Here is a 20300-nt window from a genome sequence, read left to right on the forward strand (position 1 = left end):
AGAAATAAATTTGATCAGGATACAATAGATATGTAGTTGGAGGCTTCATTCATGAGCTCTCTAAAGATGTATTTTTGGACCTTTCCCCCTGATATTAATAATATAGTGTTGTGGAGAGAGAGAGAGAGAGAGAGAGAGAGAAACCTTGAAGCACTGATTCAACCGCTGCATTGGGGACAAGAAGCCCAACTATTCGGCGATTGTCTGCAGTAGTTTCTATACGCACCACACGCAGCCGCTTGTGGCTTTGGCGGGCCTACATAACATTTCAGTACTCATTGATAAGTAATTATTTAAGTAGAGCAAAATATACATTAGTCCTCACAATTGGAGGACCAAAGCCAAAATTTATTACTCTCTAGCAAGCCAAAATACAATCTTAATACCTCTACATTTTAACATGATGAACTAAAATATTAGGGTCAGAAAGAAGTATGCTTATTACTAGACAAGACATGTAAACACAGAATTCCCAATCCGCCCCATCTGAGAAGGCCATGCAAAGACTAATATATAGTCACATTTGTCTCTCCTCATACTAGCATCCAAATCTTACCTTTGAAAATTTTGCTATTTCTCACCTTCCAAAGACACCAGAGATACAGACATTTATCCGAATGGGTTGTCAATAGGGATTCAATTTATTATTGTTGACCATAACACGCACACACACACACACAAAATAAGCAGCAAAGCAAGACTCTAAAAAAAATTTTTTTTTTTTTTTTTTGGGGGGGGGGGGGCCTTGAAACCCTAAACTACTAAAGTTTTGCAATCAACACTCTTATTTGAGATTAAGTTTACCCTAAAACCTAAACTACTATGTTTAATTTATTTGAAATTAAACATAAATTTGGACACTGGGGTAGACATTGCAAAATAATCACAAATAAAGGTGTTTATTGCAAAATGTTGTAATTTAGGATGCACACTGCAAATGCCCCAAAAAGATTAGTATAGATAGCTGTGATTAACTATTTGATGCAGGAGACACAAGAAGATTTTTATTTAGTATTATTTACGTTTGCAAGTCAATTGCATTTTTATATTTTAGGTCCTAGTAGTTTATTAGACTATTAGCATTACAATTTGGAAGCAGGGCTATTTTTGTAATAAGGAAATTAAGGTTTCCTACGCCAATTAAAACTAGGGTTTAACAATCCTTTATGAGTAACCTATTGTACTCCTTGAGGAGATGGTTGATATTTTGATAAATGAAAAAACAAATGGGTGTTTGGTCTCTTTGGTCTGGTATTGACACCAATTCCACCCTTGGTGCTGACTCCTAGTGGTTTTCCCACTTGGGGCTGACTCCAAGCTAGGACTCATTGGTCATATTCCTTTATTTTCCTATCTTTCAATTTTATTGTTAAATTGTTCTGGTTGCCCTGTGTCACTCTTATTCCAAATCAGGACGAAGTACCCAAAAGTAATCTTTGATGGAGCTCAAGCTCCCAAATTCCCTTTTCCAGGAATAAGAACACCTATCAAGCATTCAAAATTACAATACACAGAATCGGAGAAATAAGCATCCAATATCAATATCTTATTTATCCAAGAATCTACTCCTGGACCCCTTGACTGGTGCCTTCTCAATGGCAAGAATCGACTTGAACTGAGAATTGAACATTAATAATTTTCTGTATCAAACATTATCCTAAAAATTATACTTTGTCCTTTACACCATCACAAACTCGATCACCTTTCGAAATTTGGATAATGACTAAGCAATTAGGCTAAGGGATAAACTACCCCTTTTGATAGGATCAGTTGGACGACATAGCTTTGGGGCAAGGAGGAAACAAACTAAAAGAAAACTTGGTAAAATAAAAGTAGCTTGCTTTTGCTGTATTGTATTTTCTGCAACTTCACTCAAAACCTGAGCAGTGATGTGGAGAAAAGGGAGGTTCAAGGAAGTAGTTCCAATGGGTTAATCTTGGAAAGAACATGTACAAGAGCGTTCAAAACCTCTATTAAGAAGGAAGAAAGAAAGATAGACAAGGCAATTGAAGTAGAGGACAACCTAGAATCATGGAGATAGTTTGACATTCTAGTGTCTGCATAACACAACTTGTCACATTATTATTATTTTTTTAATTTTTAATTTTTGGATTAGTACAAACTTGTTTCACAATTAATATCCAACTCTAAATTTTGTTCGCCTTCAGATGCAATGAACTCTGAACTTTAACCTGAACATAAAAATGTTTACCTTCTATTTTCTTGGTAAATAAATGCAGAACTGAGTAGGACTCTTTTGAATCTTGAACACAGTTAATACCAAGTTCGAAAACAGGCTTCCTTTTAAAAACTATTTGCTTTGAAAATTACAAAACCAGCACAGATATATTAATTGAGAAGCAAGTGAAGCAAGGTTACCTGCTTAGAAAGGGCCTTCTCAATAATGTCCCAAACAGGAAGAATGATCCCACCCAATACATTTACTTCCTGTATTCTTCTGCCAGTTTGACAGTAGTCACCAAGCTTACAATTGGGGCCATGCATGCACTACAAATAAAGATAAATAAGCTACAAGAAAAAATGAAAATGAAAAAAAAAAAAAAAAAAAAAAAAAAAACAGAATTGACAGGCGTGTACACCAACCATTAATTTAGGGTATAGGTTTAGAAATTAAAAATCTACAGTACAGATTCTTGCACTAGTACAGGATAGATGACAGTTTAATTAATTCTAAAGACTCATAAATTTTTTAGAGAGAAATTCAAGTAGTTAAGGAGGTAATACAAGGAATCCTTTGCACTTACTACTCCAAGGTTCTTATTTATTTATATAGACTAAAATTTAAGCTACACCTAATGTAATTATGTTAGCTCCACACCACTTAATAAGTTTTTATTGGATGAGTTTTTGAACAGTCCAACATTGCATTATAGTATCTCCTTACACCCTCCACATAATTTAAAAAATATCAAGATGATTAAAAATCAATAACTACTAAATCTAAAAAATTTGTTAAGATTTCAAGTTTTTCGTATTTTAGAATTGCACATAAAACATAGTTTTTTTTTTTTTTTCCTTTACAAGTAATAGTGCTTCATTGAAAATAAGAATAAACAAAAAGGAGAACCCCAAGTACACAGGCAGTGTACTTTGGATACTACATATAAAATATGTTTAGGGATCGAATAGTAAATAACATCCAATTGGCATGCAATTTGGCATTCGTATTGCAAACATATAATCTAACATTGGGATTCTTTTAGTCTTGTACAACACTTTTTTGTTAAAAATTTCAATACTGCTAAAATAAAACATTTGTACCATGTAGTGTGTAAACTAGATAATGCTGAAAAAATAATGAGTTTGCAGTATCAAACATTTATGAGTCACCACCTGTTTAGTTGGAACAACTATATGTTAATCTTCATAGTCCAGCAAGACTTTTTAGGAAATATTAGGTGGAAAGAAATTATGAGCCACATTGTTTCAGCATATACATCTAGTTGAAGGTGGCTTGAACAGCATTGTTACAGAATAGTGAGTAAGCAATTCATGCCTTTAATCACAAATATAATAGCAATTTTCAATATCAAGTCATGTACACCTAATTAGCCAATTATTCATATGAAACTGATCATTAATGTTGTTCTATGCAGACATCACTCAACTATATATACAAAAATAATTTCATCAACAGTCTCTACCTGTTTAGATGATACTTCATATTCATCTTCCCAACCACTACGAGCTTTCTCCAAAGATGATAATTTTCTGTACTTGTTTTTAAGCTCTGACAGGGTCATTTCCCTGGAGAACATAAAAATAAGGTGGTTAGAAATTAGAGGTTAAAGTGCAATGCTTAATAAAGTCAGGTAACTACCAAGAAAAAAACAATATAGTTATGATCTTTTATCATATAAATCTATTAATTATGAAAATAAAATATCTATACCTTATTGACTCCCCAACAGCAGGACGGACTATCTTATACAATCCAGAAGCAGAACTGAAACACAAATCAGAGCAAAACAATGAAAAGAGCAAGTCAAGCAGGTGGCTTTACTGATTTGAATTATATATATGCTATTGTGTACGTTCGTGTGCATTAGTAATGCAGGTGCACATAAATATGACAATTGAGGTTTTTATTTGTAAGATTTAGTAAAGAATAAACTATATGGGATGGTTTCAAAATAAAAAGGAAATAAGTTCCAATAGTAAAGTGAAAAAATCACACTAGGTAACTTAACCCCAAAAAAATATAGTCAACAGATATAGACCTTGGGATGGTTTAATGTAAAAAGTAAAATCAAGCCCGCAATTTCAACATGTCAAAGAGAAACAATAGGTTTTGATATAAGAACATCAAATTACATTATATTGTTCAACTAACTCAAGGTAACTTCCCTTAATGCGAGAAGCATGTCTGGACTTTGGAGTTTCTAGCCACTCATATTCTAGCAATTAGTAACCAAAGTAGATATTTACTTAATGGTACTGTGCAAGATGAATAACAAGCAATTTGAAGGGGGAAAAAATGATAACATTAGCTAATCCCATATAATATCAATATACAGTCCAGTCTAGTTAAAATGTAATACATCCTCTGTCCCCTTTTTTTTGTCCACTTTTAATATGCACACACACATATATAGAAACACACACTTAAATAAAATAAACGGCAGGGTATTGGAAAAAAAGTAATTAATGACAGTTGACTTTTAAAACTGAAGTATTTTAGGACAACCAAGAATAGAATACTGGACAAAAAAAATAGGATAGGTAGAAATATTTACCTAAATTAAGGACTAAATAATACACATAAGGAACAATTTTATTCAACATCAGCTCATCTCATCCGAACGCTGCCAAAGATCTAGTACCTCTAATCTAAAATTCAATATGTATGACTTTGGCTGACTTTGAAACTGCCACCCATAATATGAGCATAGTGGTGCAACATTCCTTGTGTTTTTAAGCACAAGATATCCAAATTCTTATCGTATCAATTTAGGGCCAGTTTGGTAGAAGGTTTTTAATACATTATTTTGCTTTTGAAACCTGAGAATGCTGGGTCCCACTTATAAATCTAGTGTTTGGTAGGTGTTTTGAGGATACAGTTTTAATAAAATAGTTTCCAAAATACAGTGTTCAAAACATGTATCCTGAAAAAAGCCCTTGGGGGGTTTTCAGTACTCTGAAAATTGCTTTCAATGGCATTATTGTAAATATCTTGGCCCCAAACAAAATATTTTTTGTTTTCAGTTCTTTAAAAAAAATTCTCAAAAAATGCAGCCAAACACACATAATGCAAAAATTTGTTCCCTGGAAACTGATTTCTAACCCAATTTTTTGAAAAACATATTCACATTGTTTTGAAAACAAAAACAAGAATCCTCACACTAAACAGGCCCTTAGCATTTTAGAGATAGTATCATTCTTATGAAGACAAGCCAACAAGTCAGAAAGTTGAAACTCCCAAAAAAATAATATATATAAAGAAGACATGAAAACAATAAGTTGTTCTAGATTCCTTCTTTGATTTATTTATGTAAATGTATATTTTTTATAAGTAATAAAATTTTTATTAAAAATCAAAAAGTAGACCATGTACACAGGAAATTTATATTTATATAAGTGCATGATTGCATGGATGTAAGATTCAACAAGAAAAAGCATGGATATAAGAAAATCCAAATATAATACCTTTCAAATGCCAAAATGAAGTGACGTCTCCCCAACCACTCCCTTCTAGATTCATAGAACCCATCATTTGCTGAACTAAGCCCATCTTTTTGCTTCTCGTCAAGCATGGTACTTGCAGACTGACACAGGAAAATTGAATTAGACATGTTTAGTTACTTTCCAAAATCAACAACCCACTCAACTTAACATTTGGAATGGAAAAGGCACCTCCCACGTGACTCCACGATCAAGAGTGAAAGTAAACAGCACTGTTGATGCCCCAGACATTTGATCCTCATGAACAGTCTGCACAAAAAACGAAATTAGTAAGACAAAATTTGAAAACCTGGTGAGAGATTCAGAAGAAGAATTAACCTTGGGAGTTCCTTGCAATTCAATGACATTAGCTTTGATATCAACAATCCCTGAGTCAAGATTCCCTTCAATGCGTGCATTCTGAATAAGGAGATCCAAGATGCTGATGAATAACTCAAACAGCCTGTGTTTCGATGGATTTGTTAAGATAACAAGCACAATTCTAACTGCAGTGACCATATCACTTTACAATCAACAACCCACAGACCTGTTTTGAATATCAGGGGGCAAGCCTAAAATCCGATTAAGGAAACGTCCAACATCATGCATGTCTGAGTCAACAATACGGCCAGACAACTTTCCAGAATCTTTTCCATTAGCTGTGCCAAATTTTAAAACTCGATCATATATATAAAACCAAGTAAAAGTGATAGTTACAAGAATGTGAACAAGTAGATGGTTTCATTCCACTCAGTTGTAAGTAGATGGTTTTAGTATTAAAAATTACCAAGAACTGTGTCCCTAACTATTCCAACAGACACAAGAGCAGCTTTTGCCTTCACAATGAAATCTTGGATTGTCTCTAGTTTTTCCGATGAACATCCAGGAGGTACAACTGGCAGAGAATCCTGAAAAGTATGAGTTTGTTAGTTCCCACAGTATACCGCTTATTTTTTCCACTGGTTTTAGCACAAAGAGAGCAAGAGAGATATTATTGTCAGGAAAATGCTATAAAATAAAATAAGAACCTGCTCCATTATTCCTTTATACATCACCACAAGGGCCCTCTTTCCATAAGCACTATCATAATTATAAGCATTCAAATGTGGCCCTGCCCTGCAATGTATTCAACCACATATAATGCACAGGATTCAGTGGGTTCATGAATAAGTTGAATTCACATAGTGCTTTCATAACCAAAATATCAGAACAAATCCAACTTGCCTGCGGTCTCCCTGTGTTAAAGCACCAAGAGATGCTAATCTCTTGGCAACAATTGATGCAAATCTGCGCTCTCCGCCTAGATTAGTGAAGAGTAGCCTGCAAAGCATAGGAGTAAAAATTAATTTGTCAAACAAATTCAAAAACTCCATAAATCATCAAAGACATCTTCTTTGAATGTGGCAACCATTTGCAACTGTCTCAACTAAGTGGAGATTTCACAAGTGAGTTTTCTATCACAATACGATTGCATCAAGAATTCCTTGTGTTGATTATGAATGAACTTACTACACTTTCAAGTTGAAGTCCTTTAGTGTATGCTTTTTTGAGGACAGTAAAGTTTTAGTGGATGAAATTAGTAGCGTAGTCAACACCAAGTAAGAAATATAGAGGGGTACTTTAAAATCTAAAGGACTGAGCCTAAGTCTAAAATAGAGTACATAGAGAGCAAGTTTAGTAAAAAGAGAAACAAGCATGAAAGTTGTAAAACGTAATGGTCAAGAGACAAATGGATGGCATAACCATAACATGGTTAGAGAAATACTTATAAAAAAAATAACATGGTTAGAGAAAGAATATCCTCTTTGGAAACCTAAGGTTAAGGCAAAATCCAAGAAAAGTGTCCACAGCGGTTAACTAGGGTTTATATTTTATTTTATGTTGTATTTGTTCATTCTAGAGTCAAGGGTATTTTTGTAATTCTACAATTGTTGGGTATGGGCCATGGTTTAATTCAATTAGGATTTGGTTTACTACTTGAAGCAGAAGTCCTCATTCTACCAAAAGAAGTTAGAATTAGGGTCTATGAGTTTTGTACTCAATAAGTTACAGTTGATCAATAAAATATTGAGTGTTTTGAGTATTGAGACACATTAGCCTTATTGATCTTTTTCCCTTCCTTTTCTCTTCAATTTCTTTTCCCTTGCAATACTATTCAGGGAACTGTTAACAGGTTGTGAAAAAAAATCGACTTATGTTTTTTTTTTTTTGTTCTTTTCAACCCTAAATCAAATCTTCTCTATTCTACTACAACCATACTCAATCTTGAACCCTAACCTTTCATCAACAATTCTACACCCTAGAACCACCCTAAACCCTAAAACATCCACAACCACACACATTTGACGTAGGTCAAAGAGAGGTCGCCTTTTCTTTTTCATTTCTGGGGCAAAGTTAAAAGAGTACAAGCTATTGTAGCCTTTTCTCTTTTTCTTTTTGCTAGGCCAAGCTATTGCAGCTATCATTTAAATATATGGCGTTTATTAACCTGTACTCAGGCGCTGAGGCTTGATTTGACCGATGAGTTCTTCCAAACTGTTGAATTGCTCGGTCAGCACTCCATGGAAGTTCTAGTGTCAAATGCACCCTTCTTTTCTGTCATCAAATAGTAAAATAAAAAAATAAAAAATAAAATGAGAAAAGGGAACAGCTTGAAAAGAAAATGGAGAATAACAGTTTGGCACCCTCTAGGGATGTTATATTCAGTTCTTACTAAGAAGAAAATTGCAGTAAGCATGCAGATGAGGTAGTCGAAAAACCATGCCCTGCATATGAGAAAAGTTTCACAAAATAAACATGCCTGATTTGTAGCTCTTCTATCTGCCTGCAAAGAAACACCAGCTGACCCCGCTTCAGAAATGATGGCAACCAATTTTTTACCATCCATGAAGAGCTGCTTCTCATGCATGTTGACCATCTCCATTGTGACTTCTTTTCTAAAGCAATATACAAAATAGCAACTTTTAGCCACCATGAAAAAAAAAAACAAAGAACCGTGAGGAAAAGGATACCCAAACTCACGTGTTCCGTGCCTGGTAAGTTACACCTTTTCCACTAGCAGCCCTTACAAGCATGCCTCGCCTCCCTGTAATTTCTGACACTTTTTCAGGCCCTCCAAGCTGCATAAAAGTTACATGCATGGTCAACAAGGATAATAGCATTAGATGCAGCAGAACTGCCCCTGATTCCACTGTTAACTAAACAGATCCAATGTCCAAGTATAAAAAGCAGTTAAGTTTGACAGTGCACAGAAGAACAAAGACTAACATGTGAGGCAACAAATTACAATAATAAATTATCACACCAACCCCCACCCCCCCCCTCCTCTTTTACTCTCCCTCCCCCTCTTATCCACATGAAAAGAATGTAGTCACCTCCCCCACAGATAGGCTTTGTTAACGAAAAAGTAGCTGTTGAGCTTTTAAAGGACTCAGGAAGTTACAACAGTATCACAACTCAACTAATGGCTTCAATCTGGAAAAACAGACATAAAGTTCACAGTTCTTAGTCTTTCAGGACTGAAAAACAGAACCTAGCAAATTGAGATAAGGTTCTTTCACTAAACATGCATGCCCTCATTTACTCAAAGTCACCGTATCCTCAGTTCTGTCCTACTCAGCTTTAACTTCCACTACTACAAAAGAACTCCTTAGAAATGGAATCAAGGGAAAATGGTGAGCATTTCTAGCTAGTTGTTATGACCCAACTGGTACGATGGTGAATATTATGCACTTGTTACTGTATTGTTATGATGCTGAGGTTGTAGGGATGTACATAAGCTCCCAAGTTGATGGTGAAAATCTATATCAAATCATACACTCAATATATTTTATTATTTGTATTGAATCTTAACATGGGTTAGTTACACGACAATGTCACCTAGGAAAGCCACATCCCATCTGCCAGCTATTAGATACAGTGCTACAACATTTCCAGGTACAGGACTTCAACTTTTAACTCTGAACTAAATATAATACTCAAGGGCAGAATATTGGAAAATGTTCACCCAAATGTTGCTGCATTCACTTGGCCAATATTGCTTTGTTTGCCAATTCAAACCCCACTTCACAGGTCAATGACACCATACCCTGGTTAGGAAAGTCTTGTTTGATTTCAGAACTGCAGCTCATTTTGCATATTCAGTAACTTCAGCTGACTGCAGTTCTTGGGTTAGTAATGGAAGTTGAATAATTAAGTCAGATACAATCATACAAAGAAGCATCTCATCAATCTTCGCAGGTTCCCAAACCACAAGCATAGAGGTTGACTGCAGATGCTATATGCAAAACAGTCTCTATATTAAGCCCATAACTAGTCATAGCCATGTTTCAACTCAATGCCAAAAAATCATGAAGCTATCCTTCTTCAGCAGAATTTTGGAAAACTTTTGAAGGAATGCATACAAAACTACAAATATTCATACTAATACAATGTAAACAATTCATGAAAATGATAACAACATGTGGACACCACCTGATCAATAATGTCATCTAAAGGATTGTTTGGAAGACCCAAAGAACGAATAATCTCCAAAATTTTGGTCTTACGCTCCATAGCTGCTTCATACCTATGACCAAGGTTTATACACATGCATTACTGCCTTAAGCAATTTGTAACTTAAAAAATTACCACCCCCAGACCCATAAACCCTCCAAAGATGTACAACTCTTGAAGTAGGAAACCTCTTTAAAAGTTCGGTTAGATAGGCATGTCTTGCTTGAAGATATTCTTCTGTTTTTTCCTTGCATGAATGACATGACCAATCTCCGATTACTATTTCCGTGACAGGTGGGACTAAACAAGCAGGATGGAACAGTTGGGAACAACAAGAACATTGAAGCAATTTCTTCCTATCCTGCAGGGAAGGATGTAATCATTAGTAACATATTGCAGACTCTCAAACCAGCTTGTTATGTCAAAAGAAATTACCTCTTCAAGATTGCAAATATCGCAAATCTGAAACTCATCATCAGATTCAGTAGATTCATGAGCAGAATCAGCTGCATTGATTAAACAGAAACTTGGTGACAAGAATTCAAAGGAAAAAAAAAAAAAAAAAAAGCCCTTAGTGACAAGAAAGCAAGTACTTCAACAAGTTCACAACTTTTGTCTCAGCAGATAATATGGAATCACACCAAATACAAATAAATAAAATCTGATTTGCAAAAGCTTTATGGTACAAAAGAGAAGGTAGTTGATAGATAAATGCAACAGATCCAACAGTGTCTAGTAAACTCACTATCAGATTCTTCATCACTTTCACCATCACTTGCAGGTTTCCATTTTGCAACTTTCCTAACCCTCCCTTTTATTGAGACACCGGGAGTCGCTGAGTGTCTTTTCCGTTGAAGCTCCTTTACACTTTCCTCTCCTATAATATAATAAGAAAGCAACGCTCAGTTAAGAAGACTTATGAAAGATACAAAAAAAGCTCTAGATAACCAACTACATGCCTGGGAGAGGTTCAGGCTTTTCTGGCAAAGGATAATTTTCCTCCACAAATTTTAGCAATAGTTCTCGAGGTCCCGAAATAAAATCATCCAGTTCAAGACCCTAGTTCAAGGCAAGGAATTAAAAAGCATTCAAATATGAATATCAAATAATCCCAAAAACATACATTTAGTAGTAAACGCATAGAACTAACACAAAACCAAAACGCACATATTTTGTCACAGCTTCCTCAGTCCGTGCCTCTCCGGTACTCTGAAGGCCAATCACCACACACTTATCTTCATTCAATGCTTGCTTAGCTAGTCTTACAGTAGCAGGCACCTTAGCTGACATACACATATGTCTAAAGAAACGCTACAACAGCACATGGAGAAACATAGCAACTATGTGAATGGAGTAAGAACTTGAAAAAGAAATAAAAATTCAAATGCAATGCCAAAAATATTAAAGCCATACCAACGACCCCGCAGGTCATATACCTGATGGCTTGCCCAATATAATCGCCACAACTGACTATTAGGTTTCTCATTTGAAAGAACAGCACTTGCTGACAGCAATTCCACGCGTAACTCTGCCCAAAACTCTGCAGCCTTTTTATACATTTCCTAAGAAAAGCAAAGTAGGATGATAAAACTCTAGAGATCTACAGAAATTTCAAGAAACAAGAAAATTACAAATTGAATATAATATTGAAAATAAATAAGGACAATGCTTTATAGTGTTTAAAATGCATTCATACGAGATATTGAATTTAGTTGTTCACAATGATCATTAAAAAAAATACACCTCAGCAAAAAAGAAGCAAAGCCTACAGAAAGTCACAAAAAAAAATTTAGAAAACACATGCACATTCCATCCCTTAAGCTCAAAGCAGACAACTAGTATAATTTCCACTACACTGGTCACAATCATAATATTGCAAAGATTTTCTCTTTTTCACCCACAGCAACAGAATTCAGACAAACATGCATGTCTGCACATGTGTGTATTTAAAGTTGCATCTCCACGAAAGTGCCTCCTCCATTCCTTTGGCTGGCCTACTCGAGGTGGGCCCGATAGAACTTGAACACAAGGTCTAACCAATTAACAATTTTTCCCCCGCGGCGGTGGAGAACAACATCAAGGACAGCAACCCAAATAAGCTCACCCAAGAGCAACCAAACAATGTGAGCAATTTTATGGATTACGGCCAAGTACCAACATTAATTTTCATTAAGCCAAGGCAAAAAACTGAGATTATGAAGCATGTACACACCAAACTACAACTGTTGCTTGCATTGGAAACATATACATATCAACTAATAACAACAAAAAGTGATTTTATTTAAGTGTCAATAAAGCAAATTAGTGCCTTATACCATCATTTCATCTTCTAATGGTGCTTCAACAACTTCAAACTCTGCTCCTTTGTAGCTAAGTGTACGACATACGTACATCCCCCTGACATGTGGAGAACATATTTTTGATAAGTAACAAAAAATTTATTGATAAAAAAAACACCCATGTGCACCGTGTACTTGGGGAGTACAATCAGTCCCTTAGATTTCAATGCTCAAGTAAATCTAGCAAAGAAGAATAGGGAAGAGATTTAAAAGCAACATTCCATCATTAGCAAAACAAAATATTTTCTTTAATTTTACAAAAATAAAAAATAAAAAAACCTTGCTTTCATGTCCATGGCAACAAGTTCCAATGCTCCAACACCACCCTTTTCAAGAGCATCTGCAAATAAATTTCTTTTAGAAAATTATCTGTGTAATTTTAACTAGTTTAAGTAGGACATTAACAAAGTGACATAAAAAAAATTTTAAAAAAAAAAAAAAAAAAAAAAAAAAAAAAACGAAAGTGATTTGGGGAAGAGTGTAAACAAATTGTATGAACAGTAACCATTAACCAAAAATGAAATATGTATGAACAGTAACCAATAACCAAAAATGAAATATTATTTACCTTCATTAAATAAAAGTAAATGAATTGATGCATTTTGTGCTAGTGTGTGGTGTGCATGGATGATGGATGCATGCATATATCTTTATACAATGAACTGCTTCAACTAAAGCCATGTATTTCAACATGACACTGCAATTGAGATTGTCACTTGAGCAATTAATTGTCTGGCAAATTTAATAATGAATTATAGATAGGGAAAGGAATGACACAGAGTAGATAAGAGAAGCTAGCATGATTAAGTTATTGTATACAGCAACTACAGGTATTCTAACATTTAAAACACGCAGACATTCCAGTTATAGTTTAATAATCCAAATATGATCATATCAATATCATATTCTACCCATACACTATATCCATATTCACACTTCATGGGTTGGCATCATTTAAGTTGCCTTGCTGAGACACCATAACGTGCTAAACCTGGGCTTCAAGCTTAAAGCACGCCTGGTGCATCAGGGATTCTGTTAAGCTTATAACATGCACACATTTCGGACTATAATCAAGTGACACACAAGCATTCTATTAGTCATGTCAGCAATTTCGACAATAAGATGACAGAAAGGATAGTAACAAGACACAGTACAAGAGGCATATTTAAGTTGAGGACCAAAAGCATATTTAAGCCAAAATTATATAAAGTGGCAAAAAAAGAAGCAAAGAAGGCTATCCAAGAGGAAAAATTTAGGAGTTACTATGAATTATATAGCAAGTTAGGGACAAAGGATGGAGAAAAAAAAATATATAAATTTGCTAAGACAAACAGAAATGAAAACAAACTTATCATAGACATTAGAAATGAAAACAAGAGACTTGAATTGTGCCAAGTGCATTAAAGATGAAGATCAAATAGTGTTAGTAAAGGAAGAAATTAAAGAGAGATGAAAAGACTATTATGAGAAACTTTATAATTGAAGAGATACATGAGATTGGCGACTAGATTGGAATGTATTCAGAGGAATTTTTTATGGGGTTCTTCAGTTGAGTGTTTCAAATATCCTTTGGTGGCTTGGGAAAAGGTATGCCTTCCGCGCGAGTTGGGTGGTCTGGGAATTCGGAATTTGGTGTATTTTAATCAGGCTCTATTAGGGAAATGGCTTTGGAGGTATGGCCATGAAATCACTCATCTATGGCGGAGGGTCATAGCCATGAAATATGGGGAGGGGAAAGGGGGTTGGTGTTCTAGAGTTTGCAGAAGGGCTCATGGTTGTGGTTTATGGCGGAGTATTAGTGAAGGGTGGGAAAGTTTTGCTAAGCATTTGTCTTTTGTAGTGGGGGATGGTTCCCGTGTTCTTTTTTGGCATGACAAATGGACTGGAGATGTCCCTCTTAAAATTCTCTATCCCCAGTTATATTTGTGTTCTGCTAATAAAGAAGCTTATGTTTCTGAAGTGTTAAGCCCTTTAGTGGGTGATAACGACAGAGTGTGGAGTTTAAGCTTTTTTAGGGATTTCAATGATTAGGAGTTAGCGGCTTCTTAGTCCCTTCTTCATTTCATCCAAACCCGGATCCCTAGGGGTAATGGGGTGATAGGCTGCGTTGGGGTCTTAATGGAAATGGGAAGTTTGACACTCGGTCTTTCTATCATAAGATTCGAAATGCAACTCCTTCCATTTTCCCTTGGAAGGGCATTTGGAAAGTCAAGGTTCCTAAAAGGGTGGCTTTTTTTATGTGGACAACAGCTCATGGTCAGATCCTTACCTTGGACAACCTTATGCTTCGTGGCCGCCCTTTGGTGAATCGTTGTTGTATGTGCTGTTGTAATGAGGAATCTGTGAATCACCTATTACTTTTCTGTCCGATAGCTCATTCTTTGTGGACTCATATGCTTCGGTTGTTTGGGATCGAGTGGGTCATGCCAGGTTCAGTAGCGGACTTATTATTTTGTTGGTACCATTGGCTTGGGAAACATAGCTCCGATATTTGGAATCTAGTTCTAGGCTGTTTAATGTGGAATTTTTGGACTGAACGAAATCGGCGTTCTTTTGAGAATAAGGGGAAAACTGTGGTTCAGTTAGTAGATTTGTGCCAACGGACCCTCTTTGATTAGTCTCGGTGTTGGGGTTATTCAGATTGTTTTACCCTTATGGAATTCCTTTCGTCTATTAGCTTTTCTTAGTTTTTCTTAGTGGTTGTTTGTGTCTTTTTGTTCTCTACCGTGAACCCTTTGTATTTTAATGCTTTTCCCTTATTATTAATATTTTCTTCTTACTTATCAAAAAAAAAAGAGATTGGAGCAATTTGAGTAAGCCAATAGAGGATAGAAACCTTAGAAGTACTTGGGTGAAAAATGAAAATGAGAAAAGCTGAGTTTAAAGACACATTGAGGAGGACGAAAATGTTGGGAAAAGCCATGGAACCTAATGATATTCCCATTTAAGTTTAGAAGCGCTTGGGTCATGTGTGTATATGCTAGTTAGCAAACATATTCAATAAGATCTTAAGTGCTAACAAAATGCCTACCTGAACGGAGGAGAAGCACTCAACTATATTTATAAGAACAAGATATTCAACACTGTACAACTTTGTGCAACTATGATGCTAATAATAAAGAGTTCAATGAAAAACAACATTAAGTACCAAAGGATTCAATATTTGTGGTCTGGTTTAGATGTGGGGATTTCATGGCACCTTTCATAGGCTACTTAGTTATTATTTAGTCTTAGTATTAAGTTTCTTGTTAGAAAGTTGTTGGTTCAGTTTTACTAAATTAGGGGCAGTTTGGTAGGTTCCCAGTATGTAAGAAAGGCCTTTCCCTAGTTGTACCAAAGGCCCATGATTTACTTTGTGTTTTGAGTACTTTCCCTATTTGGTTTACAAGTTCTTAAGTACTTTTCTTTATTTTTAGTAATCCTAGTTGTTATAATATTAATTAAATTATTGAATTCACCATTTCCTAACAACTTAAACTTCTGGGGCAATCAGTAACTAAACAAAGTATCAAAGCAAGAGGTCTTGAGTTCAATCTTTATCTCCACTCTACCTCCCACTTAAAATGTTAAAAATCTCACATGTTGAACCTCACTTATCAAATGGGAGTTTGGGCCCACACGAGGAAAAGAGTTAGAATTATCATTAAATGGTAAAATTTAGGGGAAATCATACTTTATCTTCCTAAACTATACCTCTTTTTTTTATATAAGTAATAAGAGAATATTATTTAAAAAAAGAGGAAAACAAGAGAAACACAAAGAGTTCATAGTAGTGAACAATGGAAAAAAATAAACAACAAGACAAAAACAGCCCCTATTCTATTCTAATAGAAGAAATAAAATCCGTAAGGGTAGAACAATCCGAGAAACCCCAACATCAAGACCAATCAAAGAGGGTTCTCTGGCACAACTCTAATAACTGAACCACAGTTTTCCCCTCATCCTCAAAAACCCGCCGATTCTATTCAGACCAAATAGTCCACATCAAACAGCCTGGGACCAAATCCCAAATGTCAGAACTATGCTTCCCAAGCCAATGAAACCAACAGAATAGTATGTCTTCAACTGAACCTGGCATGACCCAATCGATCCCTAAACTATACCCTCATTTACACTTACCACCCTAAACTATAACTTATATTTCACTTTGCAGACTGTTAACTTGAACGAAAAAGCATGTCACGTGCGACTCATGTAACCTTTGCAAATGTGCAACAACATGAAAAGACCAAATTTTCCTTCTCCAATCCCTTAAAACAAAATCGTTTAACAAATTTAACTCTAGTAGTACCACGTAACCATTGTTTTTTTTTTAAGGGATTGAAGAGAGGCGATTCGGTCTTTTCATGTAGTGCCACGTATGTAGAAGTTGCGTAGTCACGTAAGTAGCATGTGACATGCTTTTTCGTTCAAGTTAACAGCCCAATTGACTGTAAGGTGTAAAGTGAAACACGGGTTATAGTTTAGGGTGGTAATTGTGCATTCTGAAAATCCGGGGGGGTAAGTGTAATTGGGATATAGTTTAGGCCATTTAGGGTGGTAGAGTGTAATTACCCCTTAAATTTACAACTTCCTAACAACTTGAAGTTTTGAGACAATCGATAATTTATTAAGTTAGAATTATGATTGAATGATTAAATTTACAATTTCCTAAAAATTTAAGCTTTTAAAACAATCGGCAATTTATTATGGTATCAGATCAGGAGATCCTAAGTTCGATCTTTGTCTCCACTCTATTTCCCATTTGAAATATTAAATCCCACATGTTGGGCCCACTAATTAAGGTAGAGTTTGGGCCTACACGTGACGGGAGAGGGTTAGAATATTAATTAAATGATTAAGTTTTACATTTCCTACAATCAGTAACTAAACACTTTCTTTCTAGGAATAGGTTAGTTAGGAATCCTAGTCCTTCTAAGAAAGGATTTAACAATAGCCGATATAAAGCAGTGTTGGTAAAAGTGCACTTAAGTGCAAAGCCTCAAGGCCCTGGTGCTTTTTGCCTCTAAAGCGAGGAGCATTCAAAAGAAGCAGCTTTTTTGCGCTTTTCAAAAAGCCCAAAGCGTGATTTTCACCCTTTTTTATATTTTTCAAAAATCAACCAAAACTGAATTAAAACTATGGGATCTTGACATTATTAATATAATCCATTGATTTGGCATAATTTTAGTGTAACTGACTTATTACGAAAAAATATTTTGAATATAACTTCTCTTGAAACCCACAACCCCTAGTTCTTCTCTTTTTTTTTATTTTTTCTTGGTTTTTTCTCCCCAAAGCAGTAACCCACCCAGCTTCTTCTTCTTCTATTTTTTTTCCCTTTTAAATATCTGCTCAATACAAATTACCAGACTGTTATTTCCTAATATTCTTAGCTCATTCATGAAAAAAAAAAAAAAAAAAGAGTATGATATAATAAATTTGTGATAATTTTTTAGTTACTTTAATAGTTGATGTTGAACATAGCAGACTAATTCTTATAATCTTATAGTCATTAAGTGATTATATTATTAACTATTATTAGTAATTAGTCATAGGGAATTATGGCTATTGGAGATTTAAGAAAGATTTCATGGAAATATTCATATCTAGCTGATCCAAAAAATTAAAATGACTTGACTCTCAATTTTTGTGTTAAAAACACAAACATTGCAAAAGTAGGGCTTATATAAATGTTATATAAATTATATAAAATGTTTTATTTCAATTTATATGATAATTTGATCATTTGATTGTTGTCTTTCTCACTAATAATTATTTTTAAATTTATTAAATTATTTTTTTAAAACATGCGCTTCACTTCAATAAAGTGCGCGCTTGCGCTTTGTGCCTAGGCCTTGGAGCTTAAGTGTGCCCTGCACTTTTACCAACACTGATACAAAGGCTTTATTGTAGTCACTAAAATTCATATTGAGATTGATTTTAATAAAATTCTAGCAACCCATTTAAGTTGAGGATATGATTTCCAAGTGTTCTTGCTTTATTTCATGTTTAAGTCATTCTTTAATACCAAAAAGTCATCAATAAATCCCGTATTCTCATTAACAAAACCCTTAAACATCAACCCATGATAAAGAACCTTTCAAGACCTCAACAAGAAATATAATTTAGTGCTAAGTTTCTAAAGATACTACATCAAAATTGGTAGCAGAGCCCATTCAAGCTTCCGTCTTGAGTTAGATTTGACATAGTGCTTTGACATCATGGGAGATCCTATACAAGTGGATTGACTTAACAAGATGGTAAGGTGCTTCTTGGAGAAAAATTCTTCAATGCCACCTTCAAGATTCTCTGCTTGATTGGTTGTACACTCTTGAGCAAGGTGAGTGCAAGTGATTGATTATGCAAAGCTATAGAAGAAATTATTTATTATGTTTGAAGTTGTAGAAGGTGAACCTATGACTACTGCTCGATTCAGGAGTGGGCTGAGGTATGAAATTAAAAAGGAGATGTCTCATGTGTTTTTTTTTTTTTTTTTTTTTTTTTTAGAAACTGTCTCGTGTACTTAAAAGATCTTGAAGATGCTATAGAAACTGCCCTTTTGCAACTTTGTACTCCAATGCCTAGGAGCTTGGAACTTGTTGAAAATTCAATTTGGTTAAAACCCTAAAAAAGGTGCGTAAGGGGGAAAAAGGAGAGAGTAAAGTTTTTGTTTTTTTTTGGATAAGTAAGAAAGCTGTATATTCAATAAATATAAAATAAAAATAAAAATAGCACAATTATGCATAGCATGACTTAAGAGAAAAGAATACACACTCAGAAAATCACGGAAATTATTGAAACTTGTTCCAGCTCCCCAAAGACCAAGGCGGACCATATAACCCATATTGCGTGGTTCAGATGCACCAGTTGCTGAGCAATAAACAACACGAGCTTCGGGAAGTCGAGCCTGTGATATTCAAATTTTGAACATTTTAAGAGTTAGTGGACACCCAGTTTTACCATTATCTGCCTGCATCTAGGTTTTTTAGGACAAACCTGCAGATCAAGAACTGCTTCACCCGTACGTGTCGGCTGACTTCCAGCTTCCGGTACCAAATTTTTGGCTTTGTGGCACTACAATGAAGCCATTGACCCTTAGCAATGAAAGGTAAAAAAAAATATATATATTGAAACCTTGGAGCACTTAATTGCATCAGTTACACAACTTAAAAAATAATATTTCCAAAGAACAAAAATCTAGTACCTCATCAAATATGACAAGACCATCAAATCCTGATGCACACCACTGTGCAAGCTGCTGCAGACGAGACCGACCTTTCTCAGAAGATGCTATGAGGCTGCTGTATGTCAAAAATACAACTCCCTCCTTGACCCCAACGGACTTTGAATCAAGCTTAGAATAAGGCAGCTTGTTCAAAGCATGCACTACAAACATAAAATATATTATAGCAATCAGGCAAGGAATAACAGCAATAATCCTATAAACATTTCAAAAATCCTCAAAATAAGCAACCCAAATCTATACTTAGTAGTTGAGACAATAGTGCCCTACAAGTAATATTCTTCTTTAAATTATTTTAACAAATTGATCACTTACACGTGAAGAATTAAACCAAGCAAAATCAAACAACAAAATGAGGCAACCATATAGAGAGCAAACAAGCAAAAAAATTCAAAATCCCCAAATACACTGAGAAACCATGCAAAAAAATATACTTGAAATGCAATTTAATATAAAGAATTTTACTTAAATATAATTGCTACAATTACTCCCCAATGCTCCACAATTAAAATTGTGTGGAAATTGTAAACAATGAGGATCTCTTCATTTTTCTCTACAAG

The 20300-nt window shown here is 34.9% G+C and overlaps 1 protein-coding gene across 2 annotated transcripts in view; it reads right to left on the reverse strand.

The window, feature by feature from the left end:
- The window catches only part of LOC126720287 (protein FORGETTER 1), a 39254-nt gene that overhangs the window by 13093 nt on the left and 5861 nt on the right, over nt 1–20300 (reverse strand). For both annotated transcript variants that reach the window (XM_050422613.1, XM_050422612.1), the window contains exons 6-31: nt 19702–19883; nt 19494–19571; nt 19272–19404; nt 12795–12855; nt 12492–12573; nt 11613–11738; nt 11344–11487; nt 11136–11235; nt 10922–11053; nt 10612–10682; nt 10365–10537; nt 10156–10249; nt 8704–8801; nt 8483–8618; nt 8171–8277; nt 6907–7002; nt 6711–6798; nt 6470–6590; nt 6230–6341; nt 6022–6145; nt 5875–5952; nt 5668–5786; nt 3914–3967; nt 3666–3768; nt 2380–2508; nt 145–256 (exon numbers count right to left, since the gene is read on the reverse strand). In XM_050422613.1, coding sequence (XP_050278570.1) covers nt 145–256; nt 2380–2508; nt 3666–3768; nt 3914–3967; nt 5668–5786; nt 5875–5952; nt 6022–6145; nt 6230–6341; nt 6470–6590; nt 6711–6798; nt 6907–7002; nt 8171–8277; nt 8483–8618; nt 8704–8801; nt 10156–10249; nt 10365–10537; nt 10612–10682; nt 10922–11053; nt 11136–11235; nt 11344–11487; nt 11613–11738; nt 12492–12573; nt 12795–12855; nt 19272–19404; nt 19494–19571; nt 19702–19883 — 2853 coding nt within the window. The remainder of the gene's footprint in view (nt 1–144; nt 257–2379; nt 2509–3665; nt 3769–3913; nt 3968–5667; nt 5787–5874; nt 5953–6021; nt 6146–6229; nt 6342–6469; nt 6591–6710; nt 6799–6906; nt 7003–8170; nt 8278–8482; nt 8619–8703; nt 8802–10155; nt 10250–10364; nt 10538–10611; nt 10683–10921; nt 11054–11135; nt 11236–11343; nt 11488–11612; nt 11739–12491; nt 12574–12794; nt 12856–19271; nt 19405–19493; nt 19572–19701; nt 19884–20300) is intronic.

This window comes from Quercus robur, chromosome 4 (assembly GCF_932294415.1).
Source record: "Quercus robur chromosome 4, dhQueRobu3.1, whole genome shotgun sequence".
In the NCBI taxonomy this organism is placed as follows: Eukaryota; Viridiplantae; Streptophyta; class Magnoliopsida; order Fagales; family Fagaceae; genus Quercus; species Quercus robur.